We start from the raw sequence: 27,193 nt of genomic DNA, 5'->3' as shown, positions 1-27,193 counted from the left end.
AAGAAGTGAATATGACAGTTAAATCCCACAATAGTAAAATATTAAAGTAGACTAAAGCTGTGTTGCTAGATGGATCCCAGTGTCCAGTAGCATCTGTACGTTGTGTTACCAGGAATGCTGGATGTGTAAAACGTGACTCCCTTCAGCCCAGAATAGTCTGGCACTGGTTCTCCTGGTTCAGGCAGGGATGCACTTTTGGCAAAACAATTCCTGGATTAGAAGATGCATGCAGAGTCCCTGCAGTGAAGCACAGGCGGGGTAGTGTGAACACAGCCACTGGGCATGAGAGATCTTCCACGTAGGGCATGTCCACGAGACGTGTTAACGTGCATTAAAAAATGGTGAAATTAGGCTAATCGCACCTAAATTTGATACCTGCAAATGCAGGTATGATTAGTTAAAGCACACTAACGCATGTGTAGGTGTAATCTGGCATTAACTTTAGTGCTGGGTCTGCCCACCCACTAGGGGCACATGGCAGGGCTGCAGGGACTTGGTACTAACTTTAGTCCCAAGTCCCTGCATGTGTAGATACCTGCCAAAAATTGCTTAATGCGCATTAAATTTAGTCACGCTTAAATGCACATGTAGACATACCCTTAGAGAAGTTTGCTTTAGGATATGATTGCATCTTAATGGAACCTGCCATCACGGTTTTCCACAGATTTTGTTATGTGGCAATTAAACATTTTTAAACCTATTTTTTTTAATATATATTTGTAATGAGTTTATATTTTTGCTTTGATCCAAGTATAGGATCTGCTTCTATCTTCAGACACGTGGGTACTGAAGCTATGTTTTTCTTTAAAATATCTGCTAGCATCACCATGTACACCTACTACTGCATTTGTAATTGCAAGACAATCTCCGTGTTCTGGTTTAAGTTGCGTATGCCATATTTTAAGTCAGATTTTTTGTTTGCAGGTTCAAGAGGAGAAGAGATCTCAGAAGAAGATCCTCAGATCGATATAGCTACAGTTCAAGATATGCTTAGTAGCCACCATTACAAGTCCTTCAAAGTCAGCATGATCCACAGGCTTCGATTCACCACTGATGTTCAGTTAGGTAAATCCATCTACACTATAAAGCTAAGGAAAACAAGTAGCTGTTGCAAGTAACTGTCTGTCCATCGTGGACACTTTCACTTTCCTATCACAACACGTCTGTTTTACCATAAATCTGTTGTCTAATATGGCTAATAATATTTCTGCAGCAACCCCCCCACACTCTATTGGCACAGTTGGAAATATTTGAGCATTTTATTCCCTCCAATCAGCTTGCGCATATTCCTTCTACAAGAAAGTCACTGCTGATTTCTCCCCCCCGCCCCCTTTTGTCTCTGTTTCCCAAAGGAAAACTTATTGTTGACTGAACTTTTTAAAATCAGTCCCTGCAAAATTAGGAAACCTGTTTATCAGACCAAAAGATTTTTATAGCCCAGTAGAATGTTGAAGTGGAACAAAATATAGCTGCCGTTCTGTAATGGTTTTAATATGAGCCTTTCTACTCTTCTAAATGCTCTGCAAACCTGAAAGCTAAGGGATGACAGGATTTTAATAAAAAAGCCATTCAATAATTTTTAAGCAATAATGGAGCTTTTATAGGCTCGAGTTTAAATTGTGCAAATTTGATTAATGATGCATAGATAAGTGAACTATGACACTCTTGCAAATACTTTATATTAAAAAATGATTCAGCACTAAAATATTTAGTGCCGCAATGCTTACAAAATACATTTCTGTAATGTTCAGTGAGACAATCATAGCTTTAAGGTGGGGAAATGTTTTCATTATTTATTATCTGCAGTCTCTTCATTACCCCAACTCTAAACACGTGTAAAAATGATATTCTCCTGAAAATATGTACATTGGAGGCTTTTTCAGTTCATTTTGAACTGTCTTGTTAAGGAAGGATTTATATGCTGGCATTGAAGTAGGACAGTGTTAGGCATGTTTTCTGCTCTTGAGCAAACTATCTGGGTGTGATAGTTTGCTTCCAGTGGAGTTTGACTCACTGTATCTGGAAGCTGTCATAAATGAGAGCTTGAAAAGGTCATGACAGATCACTAAAGATAAATGGTTAAGGGAGAATAGCTGTTACAGGAAACAAATGGCCAAACCTGTTTAGCAGAGACAGAGCTGACCCTGTCCACTAGTGTAAGGACCAAAAACTTCCCTTTCTCCCCCGATTTGTAACACCCTATGTATATACATATTTTTTAACAGCTCTACAAGTAGCAATATGTTTTTATGTTCCAGCACTACATTAAAAACTCCAATCAGGTATTAATTATAAGGACAAATGGAAAACATCAGAAACTCCAAGGAGGGACATATGAATTGTATGTCCTTAGGTTTTCTTGTGCTAGGGTCCTTTAGTTGATTCTTGTAGCGGTGTCATTAAAAATAAGCCTTCCGGGTCAGCTGGGATTAGTACTGATGAGAGTTAAATGTGCTAATCCTCTTGCTGTGGGGCAGAATAAACTCCATTGAATCCGGCAGGTGAGAGCCCAGTGCATTGAGTAGTCCAAGTTTAACAATGGGTTTAGGGGCATTCGTTGCCAAACACCTTATTGACGGTCAGCTGCAAAGAGTTTTCCTTGCAGTATGTTTAACTGTCAATCATACTGCATAACAGCAATAATTAAGTGATAGCTTTTCCTGGGGAAAAAAACCTGTTTCCTGGGGGCATTCAGAACCTGAAGTCATTAGGTGACCCCTTGTATTGACTGTATTGATTTTCTTGATGGTATTATGTGAACATATGCGCAAGCCAGCAAACACTGGGCTGCAGAGTGGCCGCATTTAAAAACATCCTTCCGTTTCCACTAGTCATCTCACTTGCAGTTTACAAATACTCCCTGAAAGCAATAGAAACTTCCACAAGGGAAGGATCTGTGTATGCATGGCAGTGCTTCAGTCATCACGGACAGTGCAGAGCAGCATGGCTTTACTTTCACACTGTTCACTTCGCAGAACATGGGGAATGTCCCGCTTTATTTATTTACTTCTGAAAATAAGAAGAGTTTTGTTGGCTCCTGTGATAAAAGGCAACAAATGGACAGAAATACCATTCCATAAACAGTTTATGAAGTAGGGGGCTAGCGTAGTGCCATCTAAAATCTAATGTCTTTATATGTTGGGCGGCAGATCTGTAAATTTGTCGCTTCTTACTATGATCACCTGTACAAAACCACCCATTAGGAAATACACCTTTGAATAGAGCTGCTTTATTTAAAGCCTGCTGCTAGAGACGATGCTACAAAGTACATTTGTGCACAAGTGTTGCGTGCTCTTTCTTTTTAAAACCCTGAGAATTGCAGGTCTTTTAAGGCAAGTCAGAGAATCTGAAACCAGGTTTACCAAGAGATCTGGAGAAAAACTCTGGAGTGTGTCCTGTCCTCTGCACCTGTGTGTAATTCTTCTTGATGGTAAAGGGAGTTATGTAAATATCAAGGGAGAAATGACCGGTCTGTGACTGACATTTTTTATTGGAGCTGAAAGCTTTAGTCATGGCAGTTTCAAGGTCTGGGTTTTTATGTTTAACTCATGTCACATTATAATGCACATGTACCATACTGTCAACATTTCTACTCGGTTTCAAACATGCTGTAAGGAAAAAAGATTTATTAATGTACTATTTTATCAAAACTAAAGAAGGCATGTTGATCTGAAAAACTACTGCTGGCCAAGTCCGTCAAAAAATGGCCAGTTACAGACCCCAACAAAGAAAACAAGAACGAAGCGGTCTTGCTAGACTGCTATATTTATAAAAAAAAACCTCTTTTGATAAACTGGATGAATTAAGGAAAATTGTAGAGGGATAATACTTTTTGCCTTGATTGTGAGTGTGACTAATTCAGCCTGTAAAGCAGGCTGCAAAAGCTTTAAGCTGTAGCTAATACTCTCCAGATTTTTGGGTTCAAATCCATGCAGATTGTGAGCACAATAACACAAAAAGGACAACACTGACAAAGAATGTGCTCCTGTGGATGTGGGCACGCTAAGGCAAATGATGCCGAGATACAGAAATAATGGATGAAGTATACAGCAACAATTTGCAGATAAAAATAATAGAAGTTAAAGTGTATTTTACATGATAAAAGAAAGATGAAAGAGGAGGAAAGTCTGTTACATCTGAGATGGTTACAAAATCCATGCTTTGTGAAGTAGCCTCTGTTGAAAAGATTGATGCAATGGGGAGTGACCTTGGCTTGGAGCAGGAGCTGGTGATGTATGTATGAGCATCTCTCTGCTAAATGGACCCAGATTTGTAGCACTAATATACATGGAAGCCCAGAACCAAACTCAGTATGGCAATAAATCAACAGCCACTTTGGGTGTCATTTCTGGTTTATATTCCACTATTGTTCTATCACTTTAATTCATGTCACTATCATCTGTTCATCTGGAACAGTTTTATATAATTTTCCAGTGGAGTTACCTGACAAATCCTATCAAATTAACAAGGTACATTAACAATATTGACTGACTGTGTGAATTGTGGAGTTGCAGGACCATACAATGAAATTTTTAAAAGCATATTTCTAGTGGTGGGGCTTTTTTTTTTCCTTTTTGAGAACAGAGTGAGGATAAGGGTTTATCCTCCTGAAGCATCTTTCTCATTTATTTGTAAAAACGAAAAGGAGCTACCATTTCAAATATTATTTTTCCTGAGCTGTAGAAAACATTTAGATTTTGAATAAGTAACAGTTACAGTGAAAGAATAAATAAAATGGGTTAGTATAATCTTTCAAAAGTGAAATCTCCTAACAGAATCAGTGTCAGATATAGCTTCCGCCTGTTCAGATTATCTAACACTTCTAGTATCAACCGGACTCTGGACGCTGCCTAATTGAAATCTGGTATCTCTGATATAAAGCATGTCTAATGACAAATTGTGGTATCTGATTAAACAAAAAATTAAGACTCATTTGTGGCATTGCAGGAAGCTGTTGTAATGGTCAGGGTTAAAATGAAGGTTACCTTTTATTTAGTGCAAAGGACTGCAGCAGTGCACCTGCTGTACGTGTCTGCCTCTGGCTCTCTGTGTATTTTGGTTTTACATGTGATTAAAATACAAATGCAGTGGCTGCAAGACCTGTGCAGCTGGCTGATTTTGAAAAATCATGTGGGGTTAATTTTTGAGGGAGAATGTGGAGGAGGTTTTATTTGTTTTTAAATTTGGGATCATATTTTTCTTTATCATGTCCTGCTGTCCTGCTCCAGCCAAACCAGGCATATATTTTCTAAAGTATTTTAGTCAAAATCCTCAGGAGGGAAAAAGGTTCTCTCTGCTGGTTTTACAAAGAGGTAGCAGTTACATGCTGTTTTAAATACTTCGTATACTTTTGCTTTATTTTGCCTATTTCATCATGACTTTGACCGATCCCTCCTGACCTAAAAATGTAATTTCATTTAATGTTCCACATGGGCCTCACTATGAAAAGCATATTGAGAGGTCTGTTCAGTCATGTCAACAGATACCTGGTAATTGTAAACTAAACAATGACCCTCTATATTCTTCAGTGCCGCATAGCAAGGCTGTTGCTTTGTAATACTGTCATAAAGGCTGCTATAAATTGCAAAGCGTATCCCAGGGTAGGTTCCAGCACAGTGTCAACTTTCAGCCAGCTCCCGTGGAGCCCCAGATCAATAGCAAGGCTGTTCTTGCCCAAGTTCAAGAAAGCCATGTGAAGAAGTAATACCGTTAGCCTCTCTTGTTCTCGCTCTCTAGATGCATCTGTTACAGGTTTCTATATTGCCTGCTCGGACCGTGGCATGTCAGCATGCCCTCTGTGCATCCAGGTCAGCACAGACACTGCAGCACTGAGTCGGAGCCATCTGGGGAAGCCCTTGTTCAGAAATAAAACCCTTCTGTGCCAGAAGCTACAGAATCCCCAGCCTGCATTCAAGACGGCCTAATTAGAGCTGGCTCTAAAATGCTCAGGCTGTAAAAACGCACATGATCCTCAGGACTGTGTGTTTGCATCTGGGAGCCTCTGTTTGGATAACGTACCAGGTAGTGGTACAATACTACCAGTGGATGTTGTCTTCCATGATAGTCATGTTCAGAATAGTGGTGATAAAAAGTAGTAATGTCTATATAAACCTCACAATCCATTTAGCAAGCGCACTCAGAACAGCTGTGCTTATATATTTGTGAAGTATGTTTTCCCTGAGACTCCTTTTTTGCTGGCATTTTTTTCAGCAAGCTAGAAGGACAACACAGAGATTATGTATACAGTTTGATCATCACTTTGCTTTTGGCATCCAAAGCTCCTGCTCTTTCAGAAACCCCAAAAGGACAATATACTTTCAGCCTATTTTAAGATTTATAAAGTGTGTCAAATGGTTGATATGAAATCACTTAAACAGACCACTGTTGTGGCTTTCTGTTCCCTCTGATTCCAAGGTATCTCTGGAGACAAGGTGGAGATAGACCCTTGTACTAATCAGAAGGCCAGCACTAAGTTTTGGATTAAGCAGAAACCCATTTCAATCGATTCTGAATTCCTCTGCGCCTGTGACCTTGCAGAAGAAAAAAGCCCAAGTGAGTAGTCCTTTTTATTTATGTTCTCTCTCCTCTCCCTCTCTGCCTTTGTGTGCTAGATGCCAAGAGAATATATTGCCCCTATGTCCTTTTCTTTCTATACGTGTTTTATTCATTATATGAATTTCTGTTAATCAGACTTGATTCTCCTGTCAGGCGTGTTATATACAGATACACACTGCAGGAGTGGTCTTTTAGCACTCCTCCATGCAGCTTCAGTACAACCTGCCCCAGCACCAGTATGGATGGAAGTGCTGTAGTAGAAACAGGCTGCGACCACATGAGCATGGACGTTTGGTTCCCCAGGGACAACTAGCAGCGGGACACCTTGTGCCGCCACTAGTCCCTGGGGACCACCTGTGCCACGGCCTTTTGGCACACAGCAGGTTACCCCAGGTGGGGTAGAGGAGGCTGGGACCAGCACTGGGCCATCCCCAGCAGCCTTACCTGGGGTCTGGGGCTCAGAGCCTGGCCGTCAGCCACAGCATGGCTCTGGCCAGCCAGGCTCCAGGTTTGAGCGGCACAGCACACGCTGTCCCCACATGTGCCACTTTCTTTTGGTGCGGGTTTTTTTCACCCCTGGATATCTAGGAGTCCAGAAAACCCCACGCTGCTCCCTTGCAGTGAGGGGAACAGCTGAATGTGCGGTATGTGGCGCTGCAGACATGTCTGTGTCACCACATACTGCATGTCTGCACTCATCTGGACGCGACCATACTGTTTTTGCCAACTCAAGGTTTAACCCACAGCATGATAGTTGCACATTTCCCAACATTATTGCACTTGGTCTTGGATTTTCAGTGTAGCCCTTATAGAGGCAACAACTTGAATAGATTTAAAGCACTGTGTTCATAGAGTTTAAATTTAGACCTGAAATAGTCAGGACATAGCAATGAAGTCCAAAATAGCTCCAGTTATGGGGATAACACAGCTGGGATTATGACCTAACTCTGAGAATTTGGCTTCAGCAAAACATTGGCCACCTCTAAGGATCAGGGCAGCGAGGCTTTCCTCTGTGAACTGGAATACCCAAACAGAATGAAAATGTCAGTGTTGCACAAAACTCACGTGGTGAGTTTAAGGGCTGAAGGTTTGAGATTTGAATTGTGCTGTTAGTGATTTTTTTTTTAAATAATTAACGGGACTACAAGTTGTTTATGCACAGTAAAGAGGTGCTGCCCTGATGGGGACGTCCAATCATAAGCAGGGTGCAAAAGTACAGAGATTATACAGATTACAGAGACTGTCACTATAGATGTTGCAGATACTGTTATATATGTGCTTTATTTGGCTGTACTATAAGATGCCGTCCGGACCCTTTACCTGTGGTGTGACAGTGAGATAGCGAGTTCTGTGGTTTACATTTACTGGGTGATATGTTATCATATTACTTTGGAGAGAAACACACACGGCTGCCCTAGATTTTGTCAAAAATTATATGAATTCTTCTCCTTGCCATCCTTACTTCATTCTCTTCTTCTTCCACATCTCTGGACAAGCCACTTTTCCTCTCCCCTGTCTTTCTACCAGTTTCTCCCTGCTCTCAGTGCATGTCTGATGCTGAGGTGAGGTGTTTCCAGTCAAATTGTCTAGCATTATTCCCGTGTACTCGGAGAGCAAGAATCCACAGTATAGCTTCAGCAGCAGACTGGTCCTTCAGCGATACTGGATAAAATCCCTGAAGGCTTGACTTTCAGCCAGGCTCCAAGTGAAATTTTGTACGTGTAAATAAATACACCTCTAAGTTTGCATCTGGAAATCCAGCCTGGAAAGTCCAGGTTTTTGTCACAGAAATCATAGCCTTCATACCCCCAGCAGGCATCATACAGCCACTGACAGATTCTCCATCCCCAGATCTCCACGTGGTCTGTAGCTGGACAGCTGTTGATCTTGTGGAGGTAGTCCGTGCCATGCAGTCTGGACAGCCAGTACCACTGCACAGTGAAGTGCAGACACATCAACAGAAAGAGCAAGGTGTTTTTTTAGCCTCCCAAGACTGTGATTGACCTCTACAGCCAGAGAGATGGTGGCCTTGAGCAGAGGGTTTTCCAGGGGATGCAGGAGGGAGATGTGGTGTTGGGGCTCCCATTCCATCACTTTCACATCAGTCCCTATAATTGTCACACTGTAAATCTAGCATACTCTGAAACGGTGACGGTGACTCTTCCTGAAGTCTGGTGGCCTCCTCCAGGTTCACTAAAGACATACCAGAATGCATATTTTAGGACAACACCAGAGATTTGTAGTGTGACAACCCAGAATTGATGCATCTGAGGGGCATGCTTAGCAACAGATCTGTATCCACTGAATTTTAAAAGAAAAAAAACAGTTATTTTAGTGGCATAAAGGAGCGAAACTCACTATAGTTCCTAAGTTTTTTTTTTCCTGTGATTTTTATCAGCATAGTGATATATGTTTGCAGCAGAGTTTACATCAAAAATTATTCTTGGGGCTTCCTTGAATGAATTACTGCAAAGAAAGAGAGGTTGAGTAAAGATAAGGTGTTTGAGTTCTGCAATATATTTTGTTTCCATGTTTTTATCTCTTGTAACACAAGCATGCTCCATCTAGCCACTCAGAAGTGCACTGCAACATATTACAAACCCTGGTTATACAGCAGGTATGCAGCTATACTGTGTGGAATCTGCCTTCTCTCAGCAGACATTAACAGTTGGGCTTATGATAAAGCTGTGTATTGCTCTGCTAGGCTTCCTTGTCATACTTCTGAACCGAAATCAGTGGTTCCAGGAACTTCCAAATACAGCCAGTTATTTATTACCTCTATGCAAAATGCTGTTGTCAAAGCAGCTTGATCATCACGATCACTGGAACTGAAGACGTGCTCAGGACTTGACCGAAGGTATAAGGACAGTCAGTACGGCTAAGCTTTTGACTGGTCTCTGGGGCTCGTGCAGTGTGGACATCGCAGAAATGGCTGAGTGCCGCTTTGAAACGCTCTTTAAATACGAACTGGGTGTAAATGTGGCAGAGGTCAGTAAGGCTCCTTTCTGCGGCACTCAAAGTGCCTCCTATAAGGCAAGCTCATGCGGTGAAGATTTATGGCCATGTCCCTATGAGTGTTAAAGGACATGAAACTGTACAACTTTAGCGAGCACGTTTTCAGTATTTACAGATGAACTGAAAGCGTTCTAGCAAGAAACCGCAACTTCTCCAGCTCAGAAGTTCACACAACTTAGGGCTGCACCCACGGGAAGTCCAAAGGCAGCTGTCCCCAGTTATTCAGAGTATCGTCAACATCTTGTTTGTTATGTGTTGGGGGTGTTCCCACAAGTGGCTGATGATTTTTGTGTGCCCTTGTGCTAAGCCAGGTATAGCGTATGAAGCTTTATTGACAAATTAAATCAGACTTCTTGCATTCAGATGGGGAGAAGTAGTAATAGCCTTACTCGCTGAATCAAATGCCATTAGAACCTGCAAGCGCTGTACATAAAGTGCTTGTTTAAATCAGGTTCAGTCTGATTATCAGAAAAGATTCTGCAGGTTTTGAATCTTGAAAGGAAGCATCCTATCATTAAGAAATAAGATTTAAACCTTAATGAAGTAGCTGTCATTTTTATAGCTGAAAAGAGCTCTGTATCTCAATTAAGTGTACATAATATAAAGTCTTAAGGAAGCAACATAATAGGTGTAATACAATTATAGCCCCTTGCAATAGTGTAATTTAAGGAAATCTGATTCTGTTAATGTCTCTTACTTTATTTGAACAAGGATAAAACTTCAGTGCAACAACCCATTGCCTGTTTTTAAAAGGTGCAGTATAGACAAAGTGTAAGCTCTGATTGATGCATGTGCTGCTGTCCCTCTTGCTGGTTAGGGTTACCAGGTTACCACAACATCTGCAGAAGGAGAACATTGATCAAGCACTGAAGTTTTGAGGGGATTAGTAGTTTTCAAGAAAAGGCCTTTTGTAGAATTGAGGATAAATTAGTCTGGTGAAGCTGTGCTCTCCAAATGAACTGAATCTTTTCCATTTGTAAGTCTTTGACAAGGGTTGCAAAAGCCTGGTTTCTTTGCTAATAAAATTGAAACACTGAATAATGTTCCTTTATTATCCATATTTTTATTGAATAAAGAGGATCACGAGTGTTTGATCAACTATCCTTAACGCTAAGGTAGTTTCAACAAAGGCATTCTGTTCTGTAGGTTGCAAATACATCGGTAACTTCAAGTTGTAATTTAATTGCCTGCGTTGCACCCTGCAGCTTAAGATTTCCTCTAAATTCCTATTCCATTGTTGCACTGGGGCTTAACAGAATGTTAACCTGGTAATAGGCACAGGGCCTCCCCATTATATGTCTTGCTATCGAGCGGTTCTGCATGACTAGTTAAAGAAGATGGCAAGAAGATTAATGAAAGCAGCCTAATACAGAAGGGGGTAGGTACCTTTGCAAGACTTCTAGCGAGGAGATATTAGAACTGAACCAGAGCTTGGCTTTTTCTTTATCCTGTGACCTTTGAACCTGCCTTACTGTCGAGAGCTGCCAACAGAGCCGACATTTTGATTGATGTTGCTACACGAGTCAGTCTTTCCCATTGAATTCCACATCTGCACGAAAATAGCTTTTCCAGCAGAATTCATACTGGCTGTAAGTGATAGCCAAATTGATGGCTGAAATGCTTTTATGTAGTTTTCATTTAAAGCTAAAGGTATTTGATGTTTTAATTCAGTATCAAGTTCCTTTGGATTATGTACAGTGGGCAAAGCTCAATTAATTAATTGGTTATCGGATTATGAAAGGAGGGCTCGATTCCACAGTTTATAGCCTGTTTTGTTCAGCGTGTGTAGTAAGGCGCAGCGTTTCACAGTGCAGCGGGTTCTTTTAGAGCAGAGTAAAACCTGCTTCTCCATTTCATTCAAATGATCGATAACGTTTTGAAAAATTTTGTAGCCAGCATCTTATTCACAGGCGGTTTCGTTGCTGTGATGGCCACCCAGCACCTTTCCCAGCACCCCGAGTACTAGGGCAGTTTAAACAAAGGCCTGGCACTCGGGGCTCTTCGGTGACCTCACGGGAATTGTGAGAGCTGTTGTGTGAATGACATAGCTCTTGCACGACGTGGCTTTTGTGCCAGTGACCAGAGTTATGGCCCTTTCTCTGGGCCAGGCAGTATCTGGAATAATAAATGAAGATGTTTATCTGACCAAGGGCAAGGCATAGCTTCTTGTTCAGGGGATTGAGGAATAGGTTTCTCTGAAAAAGCATCCATGGACTTTGGGCTCGGGGAAAAACGCTCTGAAGTATGTGACTTGAAGGAAGAAGATTAAACATGGATGCCATACTTGCATGTGCGAGATAAGCAGGTAAATGAACACGGGTGCACGTAACTGTCTGCCATCTTGTCGCTGTATTTGTGCCGTATTCCACGCTGAGCTCAAAGCTGTGCCCAAACTACTGGAAGCCAGGCTGAGACCTGTGCTGGGTAACCGAGCAATTGTGCTGCTTGTGTGGGGTCAGTCTGCTGTTACTTCCTTTGCACGACTGCTGAGGTCGGTCAGTCACCTCGTGGAGGGGGGTGGCATCAGTTGTGTGAGGATTGATCCATCGGAGAAAGTTGTTTCCAAGGAAAGTAATCTAGTTTTGCCCATGTCACCGATACAGTGGGCAGCCTGGTCAGTGCCTGACCGCTCAGCTCTGACGCGTTTACTTCTAGGTAAGAGAGATTCCTGCCCACGTACCAAACAGAACCGAGCTTAACTTATTAAATACATCCGTTATTGAACAGCCTTTTCATAAAAGTACTCTGGAGCACAATCAGGAGCGTGCATTGCCTCATCCTTTTAACAAATATGTTTCGTAGCCCTATTAAAAGGGGTCTTCATCTATCCTGTCAAAGCTAGTCTGCTGGGGTTTTTTAGTTTAATTACACTATCCAATTAAAACTCCTTGCTGCATTTTGATTTGCTTCTCCTTGGGCTTGAGTGGATATGACATTTACAAGGCTCGCCTTTCAAGCAGACAATAGCGTGATTGATGAGGTGCAGACGCAGTGAAGGAGGCGATTGCCATGTGGAAGCACTGCTTAGTGCATTTTGATTTATTTATCATCTCTTTCCAAAACAAGGCTGCTGGGGAAGAGGTTTTGGGCAACCCTGGGCGCCACCTCAGTTTTCAGAGCTCCTGCAAAAACCTTTGTTAGATTTCTGCTTTGATGTAATTTCACGAAGGATAAAAATACCAGACATGTGAATAGCCGGCATAATTTGACGCAAAAGTAGTCACATGCTTAATTGCAGCTCTGCTTTCAAGAACCCTGGAAATGAGGCTTCTGCTATTAGTAGTGTTTCTTAAAGGGGCTGTAAGACAACACAAGGAAAAGGTGTCCCCAAAAGAATGGGCTCAACCACAGGAAGACAGCTCCCTGTCGCACACGTTTGGTGGGCCCCATGCTTACGTGAAGGTCATTCATTCTCCCTGAGGCGATCCCTTGTTCTGAAAGGGACTTTACATGAGATGCCCAGGGTGAAATCCCGGCTCGCTCAAGTCTACAGGAGTTTTACCATTGACTTGCTGGGGTTGACATTTCAGCTGTGGTTTCTGCTGTGGCCACTGCTCCTGACATACAGATCACCTTCTGAAACGCACCTCTTCAGAGCGAGCATCATGCAGGGAGATGGGTTCCCTGGGCTTCAAACAGCTCTTCCAAACACAGGGGCCCTGAGCTTGATATCTGTTAACATGAGCTGTTGTTGCGATGCAGAGAGAGCTCAGACCTTAGTTCTTAGGGCCGTGAGAGAAATCCCTGCGCCTCGCTTTGCAATGCCAAGGGTCCTGTGTTAGGAGGAAGAGATGCGTGGTGGGCTGACTAGAATGAGCAACTGGGATCCCAGAGACCAGGACTCTGCCTGATAGTGCCACTGCCTTCTTGGGTGACTTTGGGCCAGTCACTTTGCCCCTCTGTGCTCTGTTTACCAAGCAGTAAATTGGGTTGAACACAGCCCCACCATCCCCTGTATCAGAACTGCTGCTCCCCTGCAGCCTCGGAGAACGGGCCAAGCAGCGCTCCGGCCCATAAGTGACCGCGCGGCAGGCTTCCCCACTGCACCCTGTGGAAGTTTTCGTGTTCATCGAGGGCTGCTGAGACGACTACTGCAATGATGCAATAGCTGCATTTGGGCAGGACCAGGAGATCCCTCACAAGTCACCCTTGTGGGATATGTTGAGCAGGACCACCACAAACCCAGTCCCTGCCCTGGCACGCTGGGATGAAAGGCAGAAATTGCTGGGAAAGGTGTTGGGACATGACTCCATTTAAAGTGTTTTAAATACATTTACATTTGTGTAGAAACACTGCCTCCGCCTTGTACACATTATGTCTGCTGCTTTGTTCTTAACTCTTTGTGGGCTCTTCTAAGCTTGCTGCGAGCAACAGAGGCTGGGGTTTGGCCCAGTTACAATATTAACTTTTGAAATGGGGGGAAAAATTCTGATAATGTCAAATGAGGCCATAAGTATTTTCTTCTTCAGAGAGGCCTTTCTCCAGCTATTTATTCCACTAATAACTCTTAATTGTTGACTCCTGCCTTATGGCCCTGTAATGACAAAGCAATCATCAAGGTATAATGAAAAATTAACATAAATTTGCATGTTGCCATGTTTGTTTTCTATTTCCTCCAATTCATGAATATTCTTTTCATCCTTTACCTAATTAGCGGTCTAATTTATGCAGCTTGGAGTACGTAATTTTAAAAAGGGTAAAATTGGTGAAAGGAGATTGGTAATGGCTAAGCTCTGGAGAAAAAACAATTCTCTTCTTTCTTGTAGAAATCGAAGTAATTTACTATGTGAGAAATGTGTGGGGTTTTTCCCAGACCATGTTCCCATTAAAAAGTGTTCCATTTTTTTTGATAAAAAAGTGAAAAGTTGCTTTCACTGGTGTGAGTGGAAGCAAGATGCACTTTACATAGATAGCAATGGGGGGGCGGGGTGTGTGTGTGTGTGTAGATCTATAGCTATATAGATACACACACATACAGATACATCTATATGTATATGTACAGAATATATAAATATATGCACATACAGACGCATCTGTGCATGTGTATATATAGATATATATCTGTCTACACACACACGAGATTTCCAAATTGCTTTTCAGAAATTTTGGGAAAGATTCCTCAATTACTGTAAAAGCTGAAATTCTACCAAAATCTGGTAACTCTATCATTCCAGAAAGTGCAGTTCAGCCATACGGCTCAGCTCCAACACACCGTAGATATGAGGAAACAGTAGTGTTTTCCTCATCAAACATGGAGGAGAAACGCAGATGGGAAAAGGCAGCGACAGACCCACGTGCAGTGGTGCCGAGGCTTGCCAAAGGGGCATTGTTTATCCTGTAACTGGCTGCTCCTCTTGCCTCTCGGGTGAACAAAGTAGTATAAGAACCAAGTCACGCTGAATGTAAGGACTTAAAAAAACAAAGCTGAAGGGGAAGCCTTCCTCTCCTCCAAATTAGCTTCATGTCCTCGGAGGCCTTGGTACACATAACGTACACCCGTTTTGTAATTCGCAGGGGGACTCATTAGCATTCTAAGGGTAGAAAAGATTGATCAAAGTATGGGATTAAGGTCAGAGGGCACCTACAACAGATAGATCTTCTTGGCCATGGAGAGGCTTGTGAGGGACCTGGAGAAGCAGAAGTTAAGAAGGAATAGGGTCGGGACGTGTTGGTCACCGCTCTGCATAGGAACAGAGCCTGGGAGGGGCTGGGCACAGGGAGGGCCTGTCTGCGTGGAGGCAGCTGCATCCTCAGGGCCAAGGTGGCCATTGTAAACTCGGTTGGGGCTGCAGGGGCAGCTTGAGTTTCCTTTTCTGGGCATGTGTAAACTCAGCAGAAATGGATGCTTCTGCTCATCAGCCCTCTGTAGTTACACTGAGACTCCTGGGCTTGCTTGTTCTCTTGTGGTCTTGCAACGGTGGCTATTGAAACTGGACCAGATTTCTGAGGACTCGTGTTTTTGATGACAAATCTCTTTCATACATTGGATTTTTTTTTATTCCCGTTGTTTTTAAATAAAATCTCACTTGTTTTGCACAAAGGTTTTTACGCTGAGGCATCCTTGGAAGCATGGTAACGTTTCCTGTTGTCCAGCTGACTGGGTTTTTTCCAGGTTTGTTTTCTGATGTTCCAGAATTGACATTTCTGCCTGGCATAGTGGTATTGTGAGTGTGCTGCTGTCTTCGGGGGGTGCAGGGTCCGCTTCGGTATCTGCCTACGTGCACGCAGCTTCCATCATCATAGTAGCAGAGTCTCTTTGTTCGCAGCCTGTTGGAGAAACAGCACAGTTAGTCCATAGCGTATGTGGGCTCTGTCTGTTCTCTGTGATTTGGGTTTGTGCATCTCCGTGCAGAGTTTGCTATGAAAAAGTGAAGTGGAAGGAAGTAATTTTGTGTTTTGTTCTGAAAGTGGCGCAGTCCAGGATTCTTCATAGCCGTGTGGCAGCAAGTGCCAGCGTCTATGTCTAGCTCCTCGGTGACACTCGCCAGCCTCCCTTGCTGGTCAGGAGAGCCGCTGTTCTGACGGCGCATATCATGTGGCGGTCACAGCATGGAGGAGATCCCAGTGACCAGGCCAGAGCATGGCCCTCAGAGGACTGATATCAGGACATCTGCTGTTCGTTCCTGGAAGGACGGTGGCGAGACGGCCATCTCAGCAGCCTTTGGCTGTCTATCTTGCTGTGTGTTGCAGGCTAGCATGTTGTCAGCAAGTCTGTGTTCAAGGTTGGGGTCAGTGGATCCCCACCTGGATTTCCTGGCTCTCTTGCTGCTGCAGTGGACCAAACCCAGGTCTCAACATCCACCTCTTTGAAGGGTTGGCGATCCACACGCAAGTGATGAGGCTTCAGCTGTCTCTTGCCACTGCAAATACTCCTGTAGTCCCATGCGAAGGCAGGGACAGGCAGCACCAGAGATATGTGGCGAGTGCAGAACACGTTCACCTCGACACGTGGAAGGGCAGCAAAAAATTATTTAAAATAATCAGATTCACGTGGGCTATTCTGTCCTCTGAACTGGAGTCACAAGCCTGGGAGATGCTGCCTGCACTCTTGTTGCTTGTCACCAGATATTCTTTATATAGAAATATAAAAATATTGAAACTCGTATTGATCGCTGAATTATCAAGGGTGACGTTCTATTGGAAAGAGGGCTTCGAACCGTACATCACATATTTAAGTACTCTTGGAAATGGAAATCAATCCATCCCTTGCAATTCATAAATTCCATCTGGCCAGAAAAGTAACAAAACAAAGTGCCAGCTGATGGTTTCAGTGAACTAATATTTCACACAGTAAGCAGTATAATGCAGACATGGAAACACATAAACATAGGGCCATAATGGGGCTTTCTAAAGAAAAGTCTTTTTGGCTTTTGTTCTCTAAATACCTGTCAGTGCATATAAATCCCGGGTCTGGCCCGCATTGCTGATGGCACAAATACTTCACCGCAGACTGGCTGGCAGGTCTCTGTGCTGAAATGTGGAGGGAGCACCAGGGTTGCAGTTTCATTCAGTCCAAGAGCCCGCGGTGCCAGAATTCCTTCGAGGGCTGCACCAAAAGGTTAGCGCAGTTCTCCCTGTCGTGCCATCTCCACTGACGCACTCTTCCTGCGGCTGGGGAGAGGCCGGCAGTGGAGCGTGAACAGTGCATGGCACCTGCGGCGCTTTCCCAGATGGCTGCAAGGAGCGGGTCTCTTGAGCGCAGGGGCTGGGTAAGCTGCTCTCCACACCTGGCACCCCATGGGCATGCCTGCATCCTGCACAGCACACAGCCAGGGCTTAGCACTGGGCTGTCTCCATTCATTTGATCTGTTGCATGGAGAAGGCTAGTTCTTTTCCAGGGTGTTTTCCAGAGGTTTTTCCAGTACAGTGTGAACTTGCTCTTCTCAGGGCAGCCAAGCGCTAACCTGTTTCCATCTCTCATATTTAAGAGGCTTCCTTTGAAGGGTTATTACTGGCATCCTCTGCTCTAACTGCCGCTGAAAGGGTTGACACTTTCAAATCCAAAAATAGGTGCTTGAAATGAAATGAAGTTCTTGGGATCCCCACTACAGAAAGGATGTGAACACATTGGAGAGAGTCCAGTGAAGGGCAGTAAAAATGGTTGGGAGGCTAAGGGACGGTACCTGTGTGGAGAGGCTGAGGGAACTGGGCTGACTGAGTCTGCAGAAGAGAAGACCGAGGGGGATTGAATAGCAGCCTTCACCTCCCTCCAGGGGGGCTGCAAAGAGGATGGAGCTGGGCTGTTCTCAGTGGGGGCAGATGACAGGACAAGGAGCAATGGGCTCAAGCTGCAGCAAGGGAAGTTGAGGTTAGTTATTAGGAAGAACTTTTTCACTAGGAGGGTGGTGAAGCACTGGGATAGGCTCCCCAGGGAGGTGGTGCAGTCTCCATCCTTGGAGGTGTTTAAGACCCGGGTAGACAGAGTCCTAGCTGGGATGATGTAGTTGGGGCTGGTCCTGCTCTGAGGAGGGGGTTGGACTAGATGTGGCCTCCTGAGGTCCCTTCAACCCTCCTTTTCTATGATTCCATCTTCTGCTTCTGTCAGCTGGATCCGTGCCGCTGCTGGAAGAAGGACAAAGCACGGGTTTAGGAGATGGGGATGCTGGACAAGGTTTCTCTGCTCCCATCAGAAGCCAGCCTACAAAGTCACTTAATTTCCTTCTTCCTGCTTTGCGGGGTGGCAGCCTTGCTCGTCACCTACTCCTGGCAATAGCCTCAGGGCTTGAGAAAGGCACGTTGGTAGCAATCTGTTCGTAATCCTCCCTCCATGTCTTGTGGCCCGCGCGTCTCCTCCGGAGCAGAAGCAGCCCTCTAAAGCTGTCCTTTCCCCTGGGACGCTGTAGTCGTGGTTTGCTCTGTCACGTCTGTTGTGAGAGGAAGGAGGAGGAAGAGCCCTGAGGAATTCAGGTAACTTGTCTTGAGGCCAGGCGGTGCTTGTAGCGCATCTCTCGCACTTGTGCTGAGGACGCAACTGAGACAGGTACCCACTCCGTGCTGGGCACGGGCAGATGTGTGGTGTAAGACTGCCCCTGCCCTGCAGCACTTACAGTCGAGTAGACAAGAGAAGCAAAGGGGGGCAGGACAGAGCCAGAGAGGTGTGACATGATTTACCCAGGCCGACAGCTCTCCAAACAGCTGGCCTGCCTTGGCTGCACTGCAGAGGGGTCCGCATGCCCTGCAGACAGGAGAAAGGCAAACCTAGAAGGAGAGGCTGCAGGCCCAGCCACAGGAATCTGGTGCATGGAGCGATTAGAAAGACTGTCCATTCACCCCTGATGAGGAGAGTCCCCTGGGCTCCTGGCCTGCGGTCCCTGGCACCCTTTGTGTTTCCTGACGCCCATTTGTATAACGATCTGTAAAACTCCGGCGTGTAACATCAGCTGGTACACGAGGAAGCTGTAAACACTGATAACTCGCCAGGGTCTGTCATGTCTCCGTGAGCAGCGTGTGCGCACACGTGCGCTCTTGGAATGCTAAAAGATGCTGAATTCAGTCCCGAGCAGGAGCGAGCCGTGAATACATTAGCATGCTGATTAGCTTGCCGCTAAGAATTCCAGCATTTTTAGTACCGCCAGAGCTTCGTTTGTCAAATGATTTAAAGCCTTTTTTTAATTATTAGCCAATTTTTCAATAGAGAATTTATATGCCTGATTAGTGCATTATAATGGTGTTTAATTAACATGCCATGATAAAATACTGAGGTCTCACGTTTGTTGGTCACAGATTCCTAGCATATCTCAGTTTACTTTGGGAAATCTGAACAATCAGATAATGTAAATAAGACGTCGGATGAGGTTTCCTGCCGGAAGAGGCGAATTTACCATCGCTGCTTTGCCCTTTGATCTGAAGTGAATGAAATGAGAACTGATGGAGACGCCGTGCGTCAGGAGGGTGCTGGGTTTCTGCTCAAATCCTCAAATGCCCAGGCAAGCAAAGGCTGTTTTGCCCTTTGCCTGGTGGACAGCCCAGGCCTGCCCATTAGCACACGACTAAGGAGCACGATTTAGTTTAGTTTTGCCTCGTCCCCCGTGTCAACGGCAGGATTTGTGCTGGCAAAGAGCGGTTGCGTGGTGGTGTTTCTACCAAGGTTTTGCTCGTTTTAAAATCACAGCACTGTTTTATTTTGCCTCGAGTAGCTGGTTATTTTATTGTTACAGTGATAATTCTGGGGTTAATTGGCCTTTTATTTTAAGTATAACACTTATCTCCTGCATGCGATGATTATACAGTGGATAGTTTCACAAAGTAGTTCTAATGCGGCAGTTTAACTGAAATATAGTCTAGGGCTGAACGGGACCTAACTAGCCATTTGATAGATTTTCGCATTCCCTACAGTGGGATGTGATGGGAAAATGAACTTTATCGAAAGGCGTTCAGCTGCTCCTGTGTAAGCCACCACTTGCCTTAAATTGAAATGACATGAGAAGCCTGTCAGCATTTCATGGCTTCCTTCTGTTGTGCCGATGGTACGCTAAGATCACCATCTGTGTTTTTCTTCTGTCAAGCGCACGAGCTTCGCTGAAACTTGAGGAGTGTTCTGAACATGATTTTTTTTTTTTTTTATCTTTCCAGGTCATGCAATATTTAAACTTACATATTTACACAATCATGACTACAAGCACCTCTACTTTGAATCAGATGCTGCTACTGTCAATGAAATCGTACTAAAGGTAGGCTCTGAATTTTGCCATGACCCAAAATGCTCAGAGTTTTACCACTTGCTAGATAGATGCAAGAGCTGGAAATACCCAGACAGCTCTAGAAATGTGTGACTGGCAGGGAGCTTCAGCAGCATTTGAGGACCTTGCACGTGGTTGCTGCTGAACAGTCTGGCTTTGTACGCTGTATCTGTGTCGCAGGAGTCTGGGGGTCTATTCCCACACAAGCAGGGAGCTGATTTCCTTGCTAATAGCTGATTTCTGGAGGATGCCAGTTTCCACAAGCATTGCCCAGGAGCCCACCCAGCTTTTACCTTGTTTAGGGTGTTTGCATCTTAAATAGTGAATGTACTCCAGGAGTTTGAAGGTAGATTAACCCTCAGGGCACTGCCAGCTCATGGGCGCACATGCTCAGTGTTCAAATCCTTCTGCAGTTTTTCTGTTGTCCAGCAGTAATTTTACCGCCCAAGAAAACAGTAAGCTGCATCTATTTGCTGCCCACGTCACCTCAAAGCCAATGGTCAGTACGGGGTTGTGTGGGGTTAGCTCCGATGTGTTTCCCACCTCCAGCAATCCACTAGGGTCACAATCCAGATGGGTCCGGATGCTCCTGAGTGGAGAGTAACACAGTCCTGGCACAAGGTGACAGGATAAGTGAGCTCTGACCTGAAGTGTGTGAGTAGCTCCTTAGGCAGACAAGGTTCCTTGGGTGAATTTGATCTCTTTTACTAGACCAACCCAAATGGTTGGAGAATAGTTATTCAGCAAGCTTTCGGATTCAAAAACCCTTCGTCAGGCTAAGGAAGCTTCAGCAGTTGGTGTGTGCTCTTCCTGGAGTAGCTCCTTTAAATTGACTGGGGCCACTGCCATGGCCAGGACCTTGCAGACCTGGAGTCCAAGTGGCAGGGTCCAAGAGTGCAAACTCCCATGCGGGAATCTCGGTGCACTGCGCGAGCGCAGAGTTCAGTGTCCATGCCCTGCCCGGTACTGTAGTCTTACTGCCTTTTACAGGTCAGATGTCACTAAGGCCTGGGCAGCAGGCAGTTGATCCAATACCCACAAACTTTAAATTGCAAACAAATAAGGAGCAGCCCAAATCAGCTGCCCAGCAGTAATGTCTTGGTTTTCTACGAAGCAGGCGGTGCGGTTGTCAGCTTCTCAGCAGAGTTAACCAAAGGAACTTTTGCAAGTTGAGTAGGGGAATATTTAAATAAAAATGCCATTATGCTTCAGGGTGTTTTATGGCTGGTGTTAATATTATTCAAAGATTTGAGGAGGGCTCCAGTAAAATTATAAACCTGTATTTGACATCGAAATAATTTCCATGGTCCTAGACTAATGCCAGGTTTATGACTTCAAGCAGGGATCAAGCAGAGAGTCGTCATTCTGGCAGGACAACGATTCTCTCCTGCTCTTTCCACCAATGCTTTCCAACTGTATGTCTTCATACAAAGAACAGCATTTTCCACCCCACTATTTAATGTTTTAAGAATATTTTATCATAACCATTTGCTTTTATAATGGCTTGTTATAGGCACAGGTTGATTTACTTTCTGAAACAAATGATCATAATACAGTTGGAAGATTAAACTTAATTTTCTACAATCTATTATTTTTATAGCAATTTAAAATTTTAAGTGATAAGTTTTATATGCCGTTCCCTATGCTTAATGGTGTTTTCTGTATAAAGACTATAGAAGTGCTACATAACTAACATATGATAAAACATTGTAGTTTAGTTCGTGCCCTAGGAGATGAATTTAACTATTTTTGCACTAAATTCATAAACTTCTACACTGGATTTTTTGTTCCAACTTTGTCTTAAATAAGCTGTTTCACTCGAGATCTCATGATATACCTAGAAGTATTCAGCGTACTTTTTGGAAGACTAAAAAGACAGACCTGATGTGGACAAGAAACCTATTCAGATCGCGGGTATCACTGAACACAATAATGCACTATGCCTTTTATTTATGGTGTAGCCTCTCTGTATTAAACACCTTCCAGGTTCAGATACTGGTTACCAATTTAGGCCTTTGTTTCTCTCTCATTCCACAGGCTTTAGGAGAGAAATCAGACTTTTCAAATTAGGTTCTTCACATGATCAGGTGACAGAGTGAGGCTTTATTGACCATGAAAACTCCCTATATTTTTATGCCTTAAGCTGTAATATGCAATGAAAGTGAAACACTCTACAGTGCATAAAATTGTGCAAGTTTTAAGCCACAGCAGATTAACCAGCTAATGGCAGACCAAAGGGCATTTTTATCTTTTGATTCGTGCATTAACCTTCCATTAAAATTATCTATGTGATTATCACAAAGCACTGGAGATAATAAATTTAGGGGATAGCAGGCTTGTTAAATATCATTTTTAAATGCTTTTATCAAGTCATATGTGCCAAAACACACGACAAGGATGGGACTGGCTGAATATGCAAACATCATAATGAAAGAATTATTTTTATTACATCTGATGCAACCTGTTATTGATGCGGATGAATGTATCAGATCAGCACCATGGGTCTTTGTGACTTACTGCTTTCATCTGGCAGTTTGGCTAGCAAATGGCAGAACAACAGGGTCAAGTACTGCATCCTTTCAGCATATCTCCTGTGTTGCCATCTCTTCTGGTGATGATGGGAAGCCCGGCAGCTCCACTCCCAGGTGACAAGGGAGAAGGGTTACGAAGCCACAGCCGTAAAGGGGACCTGGTTCTGGGGTTGGAGCGTTCTCCACAGGTGCCGTCTTGTTCTTACTGAAGACAGGTTTGAGTAGATCATCCGTCCTTGGGGGAAAGGTCTGTCCTTCTCCGGCTGGTCCAGTGGAGCATGGCTGAAACGAAGCCTTGTTTTTGTGTTTTCCAGGTTAACTATATTCTAGAATCCCGAGCAAGTACAGCCAGAGCAGATTACTTTGCTCAGAAACAAAGAAAACTGAGCAGGAGAACAAGCTTTAGCTTCCAGAAGGAGAAGAAATCAGGACAGCAGTAATGTCTCGCCTAGAGCAAAAACTGTCTACCAATTTGGAGGAGGAGAAGCTCCCAACAGCCTGAGACAGGTGGGAGCCAGAACTACAGCGCTCTTGCTGCCAACAGGCACGGGCAGCCCAGGAGGAGAGTCAATATTGCAGTCTCTTGTGGTTGGCAGATGATCCCACGCTGGTGATGGGAGTCTCCCTTTTGACGAAAACAAAGAGCCATATCAACCGAAAAGGGGACTGTTACGCTTCAGAGTCCTTTGATTAGAAAGAAGAGAAGGACATAGGCTGGCGGTGTTCAATTGCTGTATTATGTACAATTGCAAGGAAAGATGTGGTTATAAATTGTTGCACAGCCTGATTAGAATAAATTATATACATCTGTAATACACATACACACACACGCACGCGTGCGCAGGTACTGCTTGCGATATGATCAAATTTCTAAAACTGTAGGACAAATGTATCCATTTTTACTATTAATAAACAAACGTGATCTTTCTCAAGGTTTACACTACGTGCGGTTCTTGTGGGGGGGGCGGGGGGGATTTCAGCTGTCGTTCAAGTCCGTGGAGTTGCCGTGAAACAACTGAAGGTTGAAGAAAGGTTTCTGCGGTGGAGTCTGTTGTCTTTTCCACACACCTTTTGACAACTGTGCTTTTCTGCTACAAAGACGTCGTATCGGAAGTGGCCTCTGCTGAAGGTATTTTGAAAACTGTGTCCGTGTTTTGGGAGTTGCTCCACGGACGCAGGGTCTGCAGTTCTTGTGGGAGGATGACCTAGCAGGTAGCTCCCGGGTGCCGCGCCAGGCGGCCGAGCTCTCTCCTTGAGCGTCCACTGCGGATCAAGAAATAACTGCACATTTTCTTTTCTCACTTCAGTCACTTCAGTAAAAGACTTAATTTGTACTGAGCTCTGTAACCATCCCAGCCTTGCTCATCTCCAGCGAGCGGGGGAGCATATAAATGGGGACAGGGGCACTGACAGCTGCCTTTGTTGTTGTGGTTCAGTTCACCAGGAAGCTCTTCTCTCACTTTCCGTAAGTCATTAAACTACAGCTCTCTGAATCTGCAGTGATGCGTACAGCTGTGCTACAAAGAGGCAGAAGCGAGGATGAAGAATAACACCGTCCTGTGGAAGCGTGCGGGGCTACCTGATTTCAGTTCTTCCCTTCTGATGGCCTGGTGGTGAGGCTGACCTGTAGTCAGCTTGATCAGTCCCACATGCTAACTCTGGTTCTGCACTTAACACCTCGCTCAGCTTTAACAGTTTAGTGTAGTTTTAGGCAGAGAACTCCGCTTCTCCTTCAGGTGTCACAACAGGACTCAGTCTAAACTTCCAGCTGACTCCATCTGGAGCTGCGCCAAAAGAAGCCCCCCAAAGGAGCTGTGGAGTGTGTCCTTCAGGAGAGGAACTCCTGTCCTCCCTCCCGGCAGAAGAGGCCTGTTCTTCCCCCAGGCACCAGTCTTCCCCAATTACTGCCGTGCAACACAGAAGTAAGACACAGAGATTTTCTAGCCCGGTGTTTACATTTTTAACTCTTACCAGCACAAACGCAGCACAGAAGCAACAGAGCAAAACCTCTTCAAACTGTACTGATTTAATCACCCTTGAACAATTTAACATTAAAACTGTTGTGTGAACATGCTCTTTGCTAGCCAGTTTTGATTTCCATAACCAAACTGAAAAGAAACCTGCAATAGGATGAAAAGCAGCATCCGTCTTCCATGGTACGTTGTTTTCGATTACCGTAATGCTGGTGTGCAAGGGCTGCTGTATCAAATTCTGTTGCTGTCTCCCAGTATATAATTGCTGTTAGCAGGTGATCAAAGTGTGCAGCATTTTGCTTTCATTAAAGCCTTGAGATTCTGATTTTACTGAAAAGGCTCAGTTCCAGAGTTTCAAACCCTTGGGGGTTTTGGGGTATACTGTCAGTGGGCAAAACTGAAACAATTTGCACGTGCGAATGGTGGGTGTTTGGCAGGAGGGATTGTGTATTCTGCACTTCCAGGCAGAGATGCTAGTACTAGGAGTCCTTTATACAAGTGACTTGCATCACCACATCAGAAAGCAAACAGGTCCCTTAGACAGTATGGCCCTAAAGTTGTGCTGCCCTTTTAAAAGCACAGTTATTTCACAAAGGCCATGGCTGTGCTGCTGGTGTGTTAACCAACTCTTCCCAGGCAGCACAGGTCCATGGGGTGGAAACTGCGTTTGCAACAGCTGTTGCATCTGAGTTTGGACAAGCTAGGAAACAAGCAGGCATGGGGGTACAGAGCACCAGTGTGCTTGTGAGCTGCAACCTGGCCTGAATGAAACTAAGAGACCTCCACCTCACCTGAGAAGCATGGGAGGGACAGGCAGGGTGCAGCTGGCTAGGACTGAAGTACCTAGACCTGCAGAAACCAGAGGATAGGGAGCCAACAAGCTCTTCACCAGGCCAAGGTAGATGCATTGAGCCCAGCAGTACACGGCAGGCCAGAAGACAATGCCCAGGCAGGGTCCTCCAGCCTCTGTGCGGGCTGCATGCCGTGCTGCACAATCAGGCCATCGCACAGTTGTTGGTGGGAGGCACTGCACAAAGGGGAGCATGCAGAGGTGCTCAACCAGCTTCTGGAAATCGCAGCTGTGAACAGGCCCAGAAGCATGTCACACTGCTTTCTTTCTGTAGCACCCAGATGCATGCTGACAAGGTGCTTTCTCAGACTGGGCAGCGAGGTGGACCTGGAGGGTTGGAGCCACTGATGTTCTGCCCTCGGTCCCTGAGGGATGGGCTCTGCCTTGCAGCCACCACTGCCCGAGACTGCAAAAGGTTCAACCCATGACAGATGCATCGAGGCAAAGACGGGCCTTTTCCAGGAGGCAACCCAGACTCTGGGCCTCAGCACTTGCAGAGCAGCACACATGTAACTTGCCCACCATAAATTCATCACACAGACATCCACCCACGCACGCACACCCACTGCATGCCCACTCTGTCTCTGTCTCTCTCGCACACACCCAACATGAAGGAGGCTATTTTTCCTCCAGGCTGGGAAGGCAGAGAGCGAAAGCGTGCTAGTTACTTTTCTCCTCGAGTGCAGGGCATGGAAACTGGCAAAGCTTTTCACTGGATCCAAGCAGACCTGCTCCCAGGTACAAAGTCATTTTATTTTAGAAAAATCAGAAGCCAAGAGCCAGGCCTCCTGACCCAGGAAAACGGCCAGGGGGCAGGAGGGCAGCACCTCTCCCCAAGCAAACATTTCTGTGGTTTCGGGGCAGCTGAAGGAGTTAAACCAGGGGTCACAATTGCAATTTGTGCGCAGCTGAACACAGCTCCATCACGGGCTGGTGCTGCCCGGGTAGCTACAGATTTAATTGATTCAGATGGGCATTCAAGTGGGTCACCAAAGCAAGCTGTTCGTTCCATGCCTTGTTACTAGGTTTGGGCAGAATATTGTAGCTGCCGTTCCCAGTGACAAGGATGACTTCTCACGCGAGTACTTCGCTTTTCACTGAGTACTACAAGGTTCTCCTAATTACCATCTAAGGCCTGCAAAGGGCATTTACCTCTTCCTGCACGTCTGCTGCAGGCACAGGCATTTGCCCACCTATGTAAGAAAAAAACAGTCCCTCTTAAATGCAGCTATGGGTGCTGGGGCTGGACATGCGGGCAAAGATATCTGGTCCTGGATATGCCCCTCATGTAAGATCCTTAGAAGTGACACAGCATCATACCATGGTTCACTGGCAGGACAGGATGGGAGCGGGCAGGTGAGCAGCAGCGTGTTTAGCACATTATTTCCACATATCCTTTCCTTTGCCTGTGTTGATGACACAAGTGCCTGGTGCTCATCAAAGGAGCAGCACGATGGGCATGTGGTAGGGAAGCTCCAGTAGGAAGGGGTGGGCAAGTGAGCGCCCCTGTGCATGCTGTAATCCTGCCTGGCACAGCCAGTGGATCTCCACCTCGGGTGGCTCCTGGTTTAAGCCAGCTGCAGCCTGCCA

At 44.9% G+C, this 27,193-nt stretch overlaps 1 protein-coding gene across 5 annotated transcripts in view; it reads left to right on the top strand.

Annotated features, from left to right (window-relative positions):
* The window catches only part of MAPKAP1 (MAPK associated protein 1), a 138,020-nt gene extending 114,312 nt beyond the window's left edge, over window positions 1–23,708 (top strand). For all 5 annotated transcript variants that reach the window (XM_019495313.2, XM_019495312.2, XM_059715755.1 and 2 more), the window contains 4 exons: window positions 925–1,065; window positions 6,415–6,552; window positions 20,143–20,240; window positions 23,095–23,708. In XM_019495313.2, the coding sequence (XP_019350858.1) occupies window positions 925–1,065; window positions 6,415–6,552; window positions 20,143–20,240; window positions 23,095–23,220 (503 nt within the window). In that variant the 3' untranslated portion in view covers window positions 23,221–23,708. The remainder of the gene's footprint in view (window positions 1–924; window positions 1,066–6,414; window positions 6,553–20,142; window positions 20,241–23,094) is intronic.
* The last annotated feature ends 3,485 nt before the right edge of the window (window positions 23,709–27,193 follow it).

Source organism: Alligator mississippiensis, chromosome 12, assembly GCF_030867095.1.
Source record: "Alligator mississippiensis isolate rAllMis1 chromosome 12, rAllMis1, whole genome shotgun sequence".
In the NCBI taxonomy this organism is placed as follows: domain Eukaryota; kingdom Metazoa; phylum Chordata; order Crocodylia; family Alligatoridae; genus Alligator; species Alligator mississippiensis.
The sequence above is the reverse complement of the archived record's forward strand: the minus strand, read 5'-3'. Positions and strand labels throughout refer to the sequence as shown.